Source organism: Hypanus sabinus, chromosome 6 (genome assembly GCF_030144855.1).
Source record: "Hypanus sabinus isolate sHypSab1 chromosome 6, sHypSab1.hap1, whole genome shotgun sequence".
In the NCBI taxonomy this organism is placed as follows: Eukaryota; Metazoa; Chordata; class Chondrichthyes; order Myliobatiformes; family Dasyatidae; genus Hypanus; species Hypanus sabinus.
In genome coordinates, this window is record NC_082711.1 from 131,407,724 (window position 1) to 131,420,405 (window position 12,682).

The 12,682-nt window shown below is 41.9% G+C and overlaps 1 protein-coding gene across 5 annotated transcripts in view; it reads right to left on the reverse strand.

The window, feature by feature from the left end:
• zzef1 (zinc finger, ZZ-type with EF hand domain 1) overlaps window positions 1–12,682 on the reverse strand; it is a 303,511-nt gene that overhangs the window by 234,320 nt on the left and 56,509 nt on the right. For all 5 annotated transcript variants that reach the window (XM_059972942.1, XM_059972943.1, XM_059972940.1 and 2 more), the window contains exons 13-17: window positions 9,679–9,885; window positions 5,742–5,842; window positions 2,012–2,193; window positions 1,424–1,554; window positions 1,244–1,314 (exon numbers count right to left, since the gene is read on the reverse strand). In XM_059972942.1, coding sequence (XP_059828925.1) covers window positions 1,244–1,314; window positions 1,424–1,554; window positions 2,012–2,193; window positions 5,742–5,842; window positions 9,679–9,885 — 692 coding nt within the window. The remainder of the gene's footprint in view (window positions 1–1,243; window positions 1,315–1,423; window positions 1,555–2,011; window positions 2,194–5,741; window positions 5,843–9,678; window positions 9,886–12,682) is intronic.

Here is a 12,682-nt window from a genome sequence, read left to right on the forward strand (position 1 = left end):
TGAAATGCACATTTTGTGTTTCTACTCCAAATTAACAAGATCTCCCACAGAGCTCTGCTCAAAGTAAGCAGGATGATGTACCATTCTGTGAGGTTCAGATTATATTAAGCAAATTCTTTTAAAACAAGAATAATCTAAAGCAACTTAAGCAAATTCTCTAAAGCAAGAATGGCCTAATGTGCCGTAAAAGATGTAATCCGAATGATAAAGTTCTCAAGTCATCTGGAGTGCGTCTCCATGGATTAGAATGCTTTGCTAAGACCCTATTCAATGAGAACATTAAACCAAAACAGCAGGAATCAATGGGAATATCTTTACAAAACAAATCTGCAAAGTGTTCCTATGCCAATGCAATATCTCAGCAGATACACCCGAGATACTACTGGGGAAATATAGAGAGGGAGACATTAGACAAAAGCTTACATGAAAGTGGTGAGGATCTGCTGCTAGAAAGCAGTAGGTGTCTTAAAGGAGAAGCAGACATCATGCTTTGGTGTAGAGGTCTCCAAAAAGAGGGAAGACCAAGGGAAGGGGCCTTTTGAGGAGGGCCGCTGGTTTATGAATGATAAAAGAACACAAAGAAAGAGGGTGTGCAAGTACTCTAGACACTGAGATGCTTTTGAAGAAGTTTAAAGAATAGCTGGATAATTGCAGCATAAGAGATTTCCAGTTTACTCAGAAATAATGGAATGTGTTGAATCCAGACAACAAAGCAAATCGATTATAGGACTTACAATGTGTGACAGAGGACTGTGATGCAATGGACAGAGACATTCTTCCTGGAGTATGAGACCATACAAAGAAATGATGATGAACACAGATAAGGATGGTTTCAAAGGAAAGAACCAAAACATGGGAGGCTAGTAAAAAAATATTGCAAACAAAATTTATCTGAAATTAAATTTAAGAAGTTCTTTACACCTTTTCTCACTCTGACAATTTCTCATATGTTCTCTGTGCTTGAGCAGGTTTAACTTAGCAGTCACTCACCAAGCAGACTCCCCAGAAGTTTGTGCTGTCTCTTTGTATTCCTGGACAGCAGGTCTCCTAGGGATAGCACGTAACTGATCTGAGCCCACACTCAGGAACAGCAGAGCCATGTTTTACCTGCTGGCACAGCCAGGTGCTGCTTCAGCCTATGTTTGCAAATTAGCTACCACATCCTTAAATATTACAGCCAACTGATGCTTCTGAATTTAAAACAGTCAGATGAAAAGGTAATACGATTCTTACTAAAGCTCACCTGAAGTAATGACACAGGGACTGGAATGTAATTGTAGCAGAATGAGGTTGAGATGGTTCGGTGATTGTTTCCTGCAAAGGTAAAGGACACAGTAAGGAGCCTTGGTCATAGATTAAGCTACAAAACTGCCAAAAGTGCAAACCAAACAAATGCAAAGCCCAATTGGTAACGGAGTCTCACCATCATTTTAAAAAGTTGATTTCGTCGAGTATTTACATCCGGAAAAAAGATGGCAGCTCCACTAAGGATGGTATTTACTGCTTCCTTCTTCAACAATCCGGAAACCATGTCATCTTTCTTACCATCCACTACTGCTTAGAGAAGAGGCAATAATAAAAAAAATCTTCAGATTACAAACCACTCTACAATCAGTGCTGAGTACCAGGACATCAATATCCCAGTCATGTTTAGTGTAGAACGTGTGAATAAGTACGTTTCTATGAAATGAGTCACCCAGTCTCACACTCAAAATACACCACAGGCATTCGTACATAAATACTTCGGTCCACCAAGGAAAGTGGAAAAAGCAAACAACTGAGGTGAAAGAACGACCAACCTGAAAACAAAACAGAAAATGATGGGAACACTCAACAGATCAGGCAACGCCTGTGGAAAGGGAAAGGTAGCATTTCAGGTGGGTGACCCTTCGCCTGATGAGATCATTGACCTGAAACATTATCTTTTCCTCTTTCCACAAACGCTACCTAAACTGCTGATCGTCTCCAGCTCTTTGTTTTGGTTCAAAAAAAAACTAACTTCATCCTTTACCTTCACAAAGATACACATAGAGGTCACGAGCAGATTCTGTATCAATAGACTGTTTCCTTTCAGTGCCAGGCTGTACTGTGCCTTGTGCTTTCTCAGACTGATGACATCCGGATAGTAGCACCAAGCAATTCTGAAGAAGTTGCAACAAAATAGTCTGTGCTAGGAGACACTCTAAGTCTTGACTACAGGAGGGAAAATAATAAACGTTACATTTCTTGTTACTTTTCATTCAATGATAATAGCTCAAAATGTACATCCAAACATTCCCCACCCCCACCTCACGGCCTAGCTCATACCAAATTTGATGCAAGGTACTCCCAAATACTTTGTTATCAAGCTTTTTCTCTGAATTATTATCTACTTTCTGCTAAACTGAACATTCACTGAGCCTCTGCTACAATTCTGATATTGTATTTACTAACATGCAATCAAAATCTCAATAAATTAAACATTTAAAATTTAAAAAGGCTAACAGCTCCTTAAGCAATACTCTAGCTTGAAAATAGGATTATTGTGGCAGAACAGCATCTGGTTGACCAGATTTTGTGATGGAATAGTGTGTATTGTCACTCTTCCAATGGTTCAAACTGAAGCATTTCAGAGAATTCCACTGAGCCACCATTTATCCTGAGTACTTCCTACTATCTCAGATAGACTAACATTACTTTGAGGAGCAGGAGAGTTCCTCGATCTGTCTTCTTGGGCAATACAGGCAGTCCCTAGGTTACGTACGAGTTCCGTTCCTTAGTCCGTCTTTAAGTTGGATTTGTACGCAAGTCGGAACAAGTACATCTGGTATTATTTAACGTCAGTTTGTCAAACGTTTGTCTTAGTATATAGTATATATTTTACCTTTCTATGCATATAAAACACTGAAGAAACATATGTATTCCAATAATTAAACCACTGCGTTGTGTAGTAATAATTGTAGCTTTCATCGGGGCAGGGCGTTCCACGAGCTCTATTACTCTCACTTTATCCGTTACCCTTTAAAATTGTTCCGATCATTGACCGACAGCAGCCCAACGCTTTTCCAATAACCGATGGTGTTTCACATCTTTCCAAACGCTTTATTATTTCCACATTATTTTCTATCGCGATCGCTTCCCGTCAATGGAACAGAAACACTGCCGGCGGCGGGACCCGAGCTGTGCCGGCTCCCAAGGTCCGCTGGGTCCTAAGGACCACCGCACTGAGAAAGGTTAAATGGGACAAGTGGGAGCTGTGCTGGGTTTGGGTATTTGATCCTCCACAATATCCTGCGTGGGAATTTAAACTGGAGGTGGCAGTGTTTTTTTTTCCACAAGGTCCAGTTGTGAGCTCGACATCAACCCGGCACGGATGGTACGGGGTTCACTAGATCGACATCAACCTGGCATGGGAGAGGACCGTCACTAGATCGAACCTCAATTCTCCAGCCCAGTGCTGATCTCCCTGCACCACCAGCCAACTGAATAGGGGGCAGGGTCAGGGTGAATCTTACTAAGAAAAATTTAAGCCAAATACAAAGTTAAACATTCAACACGGTGTCAATGGAAACAATTTAAAATGGCGGATGGCATCGCGATCCGACTTAAAATGGCGGACGGCGTCACAATCTGACTTAAAATGGCGGACGGCGTTCTTCTTCCTCGGTTCGTAAGTATGAGTTGTCCATAAGTCGGACGTTTGTAACTCCGGGACTGCCTGTACCCTAAGGTCAAGGTTGTTAAAGTCAAAATACATTAATTATCAAAGTATGGTTACTTCATACAATCTCCTTACAAGCAGCTAGGTTGTCTAAAACACACATACTTTGATGATAAATGTACTTTGACATCCTTGATCTTAAGGTACTGCCCAAGACAACAGAGCAGGAGAACTCTCCTGCTAGTCAAAGGTTCTAAAGAGACTGATGTCACCACTGTGGATACAAGCTAGTCATCCACAAATAAGGCAGCAGGCTTGGGCGGATCATTTTTGAGCTGGTGTGGGCTCCTCTGAGCTTCTACACTTCCAATACATGGTCATATTCCTCAATACCACTCAAATCCTCTTGTGAAATTTTGAGCAGCAATGGGTCAGGAAATCCAAGAGTCAGAAGGACTTTGCATTTATTGAAGACAGCTTCAAGTACATCATTGAATGTGTTTCTCTGTCCACATAGTAACCTCGTGCTCAGAACACCTGAGAGCTGGTTCCCAAGGTACAAGGGAAAGGTCACTGTTTTGCCGTGAATACTGTCAGATGGGTTTGCTGTACAAAGGATCAGCTTGATAGAAGACCTGTGACTTGGGATGTTTGGTGCAAGCCCCAGGTTCTCAGATACTTGAGTAAACAAGCAGAGGATGGCCTGCAGACAGGCCTCCCAGCTTCAACAGCAAGCGGCTGTTGGACTTTTGTTCCAGAGTGCCTTTATCCTGGATTGAACAGTTCCTATTAATTCTGATGGTTAGCTCACCACTCATAGAAATTAGGTTGGAGATGAGGTGCAGCAGAGGACAGAAAGATTGACAAAAAGTGCTACAGTAATGATACAGCTTTCTTTGAGCATGGTTATAGGAGCCACGTATCTATTTTCTGTCTGTTGGGAGACCTGCATCCATTTTCTGTCTTTTTTGTATTTTGTGGCGTTTTTATTAAATGGCATGTGATGGAAGCTAATGTATAATAGTTACATACTCATGCTTTGTCCTAGTTGTTCAGTCTAGCTGAGAGGGGTTGAGCCACGGAGAATGATTTTCTTTCGTTGACTGCTAATTTAGTTAGACCGCTTAAATATGTATAGAATGCTAATTTAGTTTGACCACTTACTAAGCTAAACGGAATATTATTGGAATGCTAACTAGATTGCTAACTTTTGTTTATACATTACCGTGTTAGTGCTAACTTTGTACTTTGCTAATTTGAACGTTTCATTGCTAATATAGTTTTGTCAGTTTTTCATTGCTTCAAGATCGTTCATCTTCTCTGGTTTCATAATAAAAGATCAAACGTACTTTGTTGATTTGGAAATTCATTATTTGGAAGCATGTCATGCAGTATCAAGTACCCTGGCTTAGTCTCCCAGTGGTTTTTGTTTGCTGTGGTGGTCTTCACTAAGATTGACTCTGTTGCAGACCTTTTGTTTAAGATCATAGCTTACAATTCATCATGAAGCAAACAAATTTCTGTCAGCAACCAGGTTTGAAGACAATGCTCCGTAGTCCTTCCTAGCAGACAAGAGTCAAAGGTTTTCTAAGGTTGAAAAATGCTTTTTGGTGTCCAGTGATGCTCCCTCGCCACTGTGCCTCTCGATGGATGGAATCCACACTGCAATTTAAGCAGCTGCTCTTTGACCACTAGGTGGTGGTGATTGAGGACAACCCTGAAATTATCATTCAACTGGCAAATAGCAATATATCTGTATATGCCTCAACCAGCACTCTCTCTCAAACAATAGCTATCACAGATTACCTGATCATTTTCATTAATTACATTCAAATTGTCTGTACTGCCTACTACATGGTAGTATCCATATTCTAAAGCATATTATTGTCAATGAAGTACTTCTGAATGCTCAGATTTCACACTTGCACTGACCTGAATCTCACACCTCACTCCCTTTCAGACAAGCTGCTTCCAATGGTCTCTCCACATGAACGTACACACAAGTATGATGCAAATGCAGCATCAGCTCCCAAACAGCTATACCAGGATAAATTGCTGTCTCCAGGGAAAACAAGTAATGAAAATATCAAAAAGAGCTTACTTTTCTCTGAATTTTTTGTAGAAATTCCAAAACAGTTGTAGATTAAGATCTGAAAAATCCAAGTAAGGTTTCTGTTTTAACTTCCGCTCTTTCAGTTCTGCCTAGGAGCCAAAAAAGGATAACTTAATGCCTAATAAACTTAATGGACAACGTGATCTATTTAAACTAGTTTCAAAGGAAAACTACCTAGGAAAGCTTTGAAACTCCTTAATACAGCACTTCTTTGGGAATGCTGGACTGGCAGATTTTCTGGATATTATTCAAATTAATAAGCCAGCCAACTTAATTTGTTGGTTGTTGCACAAGATGTTACATATAGTGTAACAACTTTTCCAGCAAAACCAGCAAACTCCAAGGCACACAAAATCTCGGTACCCAGCAAGTTTAAGGAAAGTACCAGTCAGCCAGATGCTGGAAATCCAGAGAAACACACACAAAATGTTGAAGGAACTCAGACAGCATGCAAAGAGGATAAGAGTTGACATCTCAGACTAAGACCCTTCATCAGGACTAGAAAGGATGGATGAAGAGGTCAGAATAGGAGGTGGGGGGAAGCGGGGCATGCTGGCTGGTGATAAGGGAAACCAGGTTGGAGGAAAGGTAGGTGGGGAGGAGAAGTAAGAAGCTGGGAAGTGATAGGTGGAAGAGGTAAAGAGCTAAAGGAGGAATCTGATAGCAGAGGACAGAGGACCACGGGAGAAAGGGAAGCAGGAGAGGTACCAGAGGAAGATGGTAAGCAGGTTAGGAGAAGACAAGGTGTAAGAGGGGAGCCAGAATAGGGAATGAAAAGAGAGAATTGGAGAAGGTAGAAATAATGGAAGTTAGAGAAATCGATATTCAAGCCATCAGGTTGGAGGCTACCCAGATGGAATATGACGTGTTGCCTCATCTTGGCAGTAAACAAGGGCATCATGTCAGAATGAGATGAGGGAATGAGAAGTCGAACTGAAATGGATGGCCACAGGGAAATCCCACCCTTTGTAGCAGATGGAGCGAAGGTACTCGACAAAGTGGTCCCCAATCTGTGTTGAATCTCACTGATGTTGACAGGACCGCATCAGATACAATATACGATTCTGACAGTCTTGCAAGTGAAGTGTCACTTTAACTGGAGGGAGTGTTTGGTATCTGAATGGTGGTGAGGAAGGAGGTGTAGGGGCAGGTGCAACACAACTCTCTTGCAGGGGTGGGGTGGGGAGGGATGAGTGGACAAGGGAATCATGTAGACAGCAATCCCTGCAGAAAGGCTAGAGTGGTGGTGGGGGGGCTGCGGAAGGAGAGACATGCTTAGTAATAGTCTCCTATAATAGACAGCAAGAATTACAGAGAATGATGTACTGGATTATGGAGTCCTGTGGGGTGATAGGTAAGGGCTAAGAGAATCCTACCCCTGTTAAGGCAGCAGGAAGATAGGGTGAGGCCAATGTGTGGGAAATGGAGAGGTTACATTGATGGTCGTGAAAGGAATATCCTGTTCTTTGAAGGAGGAAGACATCTGAGATGGTCTGGAATGGAAGGTCTCTTCCTGAACGACAAATGAGACTTCACACACACCATCATTTCAACCACTTTAAGTTCCCTGGCCCTAATTGCCTCATTTTCACTATGAAATCCAGTCCCTATATACTTCTATCCCCCATCAGGAAGGCCTTAAAGCCCTCTATTTCTTTTGAGACAACAGTCCAGTTCCATTTTACTGTTACCCACTCCTGTCTGGTGGAACTGGTCCTCACCCTCAGCAATTTCCCCAAAACCAAAGTGTAGCCATGGGTACCTGCTATACCTGCTTTTTTATTGCTACGTGGGAAGTCCATGTTCCAACCATACTCTGGTAAAACTCCCCAACTCTTTCTGCACTACATCTATGACTGCACTGGTGCTGCTTCCTGCACCCACACTGAGTTTATTGCCTTCACTTTCAACTTCTAAATAGCCTTCAAATTTAGTTCATCCACCTTTGACACACTCTCCCCTCTCTCTGTATCCATCTCTGCAGACAGACGATCTACTGATTCTTTTTTCAAAACCTCTATCAGATACCCTCTTCAGCCCAGCCTCCAGCTTCTTACATCATCTTACCTCCTCCACCCAACTACCCTGCTTTCACCCATCACCTGCCAGCTTGTGTGCCTTCCCCTGTCTCCGCCATCTTATTCTGACTTCTTCCCCAGTCTTTCCAGTCCTGATGAAAAGTCTCAGGACTGGAAAGAAAGGAAAACATTGACTCTTTACTCCCCTTCATATATACTGCAGAACTGCTGAGTTCCTCCATCGTTTTGAGTATGTTGCTGAACCATCAGAATTTATGCATGAATATTGGATTATCTGACACAGTCCAATTACTCAATTTCAATTGCCCTCACCTCCTTAATTGCAACTTTATTACCCTTTCACCTGACTCAGTCTATCCTTCATTTGAGCTTGCTTGCAATTATGCTAAAATATAAAACATATTTTGCCAACAAACTAAGTTTATAGTAAGCCTGCAGAGTGATAAATCCTGGATTGGAAATACTGAGGCAATGCACTAATTACTCATGGCTGGTGTACTTGACTGATACACTTGGCAATCCGTGAAAACCCAGCAGCTCAGTGCATCTTCAATACCTACCAGAGCCAATGCCTACCCTCACAAACAAGTCCAATCCCTGACACTGCTTTGAAGAAGCAGAACTCTCTGAGCTGCATTTGCTATTTCCATGGGGAATCTATCTTTACAAGTAACATCAGCCCAACGTTGTCAGGACCAAGAAAATTAACAAAGCTAATTCTGTAAGGTCTAACACCAAGAATCATTTCCAACACTCTTTAAACAGACCTTGCTCAACATTTTGGCTTGGTTTTGGCTCCCTTAATACAGTCATTTCACTCAGTGTCTCTGTCCTAAATTACATGGATACAGAGAAGTTTACATTGCATGTGCACATGAGTCCTGATGAAAGGTCTCGTCCCGAAACGTCGACAGCGCTTCTCTTTATAGATGCTGCCTGGCCTGCTGTGTTCCACCAGCATTTTGTGTGTGTTGTTTGAATTTCTAACATCTGCAGATTTCCTCGTGTTTACACTGCATGTCGTTGCTCATGAAGACAAAAAGGAGAACCTAGATAAAGTTTAGTGAACAGCTGGTATTTGTATTGATATTGTAAGAACAAGTCGATGTGGATATTGCCTCAGTAAAGGATGGATTAGTAGGAGCTCAAAGCAGATCTATGGAATAGTAATCTAGGGTGAGTGTAGGACAGTAGCACTGAGACAAATGACCCAGGACAGGCATGAGGGCGGGTGTAGGAGCTGGAAGGCCTGCTTCTGCTCCAATTCAGGAAGGAAAAATGAAGTGAGGCCATGTGAAATTGTACAATTTCCAATAATGTGCAGGAAGAGATTTGGAAGATATACATATTAAATGCTCAAATTTTTGAATTTGGTAAGACAAGTTCACACAGCCATCAAGAACAAATACAAGATTCTTAAATACTGAATTCAGGTGGTTAGTATCTGCCCTGGAAGACACTAACATTTTAGACCCATGACCTTTCCAGAAAGCTTTGAGAAATCATTAACTTCAAACACGATCCAGTTTGCATGACCTGATGAATACTTGCAGTATTCAGCTTTGCTTTTAGATTTCCACCGTGTGTAGATGAAGTATAGCAAAGTAAACAAAGACAGAAAGTGTGAAAGCAAGGACCTTGCCAGACAAGCCCTAAACTGCAGCATCTCTTCCCTTGTTGTGTGTGAACCCTGAAGAAAAGTTGTAGAGATTTGCTTTATGACACCAGTAATATGAAGTTGTTCTTATAATCAAAGATTACACTGACATTTCTGACACTGAACCCTGGACTAACTATTTCTTGGGGAAGAACTCGTAGAACTGAAATAAAGTAAAACTCCCTTTCATAATTTATGCACATCTTAAAATAAATTAGCTTGAACATACTGCATCCTGTGCCAGTTGCTGGATAAAGTAGAGCGTCTTCAAAACGAGTGTTTGTCCGGTAACAAGAGCATTTGGCACTGTCTCAGAGAAAGAGACACTCTCTTGATTGGGTGGTCTCATATAGCCACGAATGGAAAGATGCTTGATGCCGATACGCACGTTATTCTCATCTTCTTGACGTGGACAGAGAAACTTCACCATCAGATACTGAGTAGAAAAATTAAGAAACATCTTAGTCATTAAAACAGCTCAGAAAGTTGGTCTTATTGCCATTGTAAAGGGTCCGAGATCACATTACCAAGCATTTTAACCAAATTCAACTACACTAAAAATAAACAAGTAGGCTTAAATTGTTGAATGTATTGTAAATATGAAATTTAATAGTATACATTACATTTGCTAATGTTTGGCTTGGATCAACTACAGCAAATTCAAGGGACAGATATTATTGACTAGCTTGGTAGACATTTTTCATAAAGTATTTTGTTGTGTTTAACAATAACTTTTAAAAGACAGTTAGACAGGTATGTGGATTGGAAAAGTGTAGAAGATAACGGGCCAAATGCTGGCAATTGGAATTAAATTGGATGTGCCATTTTGGTTAGAATGGACCACGTGGGCTGAAGGGTCTGTTTCTGTGCTGTATGATCATCGGAAGCCCAGCCAGTATCAAATCAACTTTAAACCATATTTTAACTATTTAACTGTACAGAAGTCAAATACCAGTGCCCAATGTATTTACAAATAAGGCACTCAAAACCACTTACAGCAAATGAAGTTTATCTGTTTGAGGAAATAACTGGGACACATGTGCCATCTACTGGAACAGTTCCTATAATAAAGTTACCAGACCTCCACAACCATTTGCAGCAATCACAGGAATTCTTGAAATTAGACCATTTTGCCACCCTGCTTAATTAGTTTCAGAGGAAGACAAAAACAAATATTTTCAAGATTATATTTACAAATTCCATTTAGGTTCCTGGATTACTTCTTGCCTCTCAATAGAAGGAACAATTTACTAACATAAATACCACACTAGTTTGGGTTCAGCCTCAACAGTCATGATTCAACCAGAGCAAAGCTGGGCTGCAGAGGAGAGCAGCGAGTGACTATACTTGACATCACAGCGCTTTAGTAAAACTGAGGTCAACGAGCAATGACAACACTCCGATGCTTGGAAGCACTCCGCAAACACAATGTGGATGGTGGTTGCTGGAAGTCAATCTTCCCAATCCCAGGACATCTTTGCCCATGTTCCTCACAGTTGCATGCTGTGTAATCTTTACACAGTGTTCAAGTCCATTCACAGCCACTCTCTTCAGCAAATGAAGTAGCAAGCTCGGGACACCTTCCTAAGCAACAAATCCTATCTGTACCACAAAATTACCTAACAATGACCATCTTTAACAAGAAACTTGTGCTAATATTTAAAGGCATTACCACTGCCAGGTCCCCACCATCAATATCAAAGGCACACCCATTGGTAGGTTAATTGGTCATCGTAAATTGTCCTATATAACCATATAACAATTACAGCACGGAAACAGGCCATCTCAGCCCTTCTAGTCTGTGCCAACACTTACTACCACCTAGTTCCACTGGCCCACACTCAGCCCATAACGCTCCATTCCTTTTCTGTCCATATACCTATCCATTTTTACTTTAAATGATAATACCGAACCTGCCTCTACCACTTCTACTGGAAGCTCATTCCACACAGCTACCACTCTCTGAGTAAAGAAATTCCCCCTCGTGTTACCCCTCTTGTTTGAATCTCCCCTACTCTCAATGGAAAAAGCCTATCCACGTCAACGCTATCTATCCCCCTCATTATTTTAAATACCTCTATCAAGTCCCCCCTCAACCTTCTACACTCCAAAGAATAAAGACATAACTTGTTCAACCTTTCCCTGTAACTTAGGTGCTGAAACCCAGGTAACATTCTACGATTAGGCTGGGATTAAATGGGGGGGGGGGGGGGGGGTTGTTGGGCAGCGTGGTTTGAAGGGCCGGAAGGGCCTATTCTGCGCTGCATTCTCAGTAAAATATAATATCCTAGGGGTCACAATTAGCCCAAAGCTCAACTGCATTAGCCATATAAATACTGTGATATAGGACCAGGTCAGCGGTTGTGAATTCCATATCAAGCTATTCAACTCTGCCTTCCCACAACCTATAAGGTGGGAGCAGCAGTGTTGTGGCTCTCCCAACCTGTCAGATGAGTGCAGCACCACTAGCTGTGAAGCACCTCAGCATCACCCATAACAAAGTAGTCCACTTCATTGAGACCTTATCCACCACCAGCACACACCGACAAAATGCACTGCCGTTACATACTCAGCTTACACCAACAACATCTCCAAAATGTACAATCTTCGGCAAGACATGCAACAGCAAAAGGATTCCATAAAGCCATTATTAATAATACTTTCTTTGAAGTAAATTATGGTAATATATCAATGCAAAGAATGAAGAAATGAGAGGAGGCAAAGTGAACTCGCTGGATGTGCGCTGCAAAATCAATGCACTTGTAGCTGGAGCCACGATGGTTGTGAACATGGAAGGGAGAAGATCGGAACAGAGGAGTGCTGATGCCCGTCCAACTAACCCAGGTACTGGAATGGATCGCTGCAAGTGCTGAGCCAAATTGGAGAGGTCAAAAACGACTTCTTCGGCAGTGAAATCCAGGTCTGAAGCGAATCGCTGGGCAGTGCATTCTAGGCCCGAAGCAATTCGCAGCGTTGAAACCTGGATCCTAACTTGAGGTACAAACTACTGTTTGGACAATCTAGATGGCAGCCTATATAGACTAGAAAGGCAAGAAGTCAAGAGTCAGGCGAGGTTTGATCACTCTGGTTGCCAAGCTGATTTGGAGAGGATAAGAACAGCTCCCTCAGCAGTGAAACCTAAGCCTGGAGTGATCTGCTGTGGCAGGGCCAGCTCCTAGTGTGAGGTTCGGACAATTTAAACACTGGCCCAGATAGTCTAGGGGCTTCTCTCT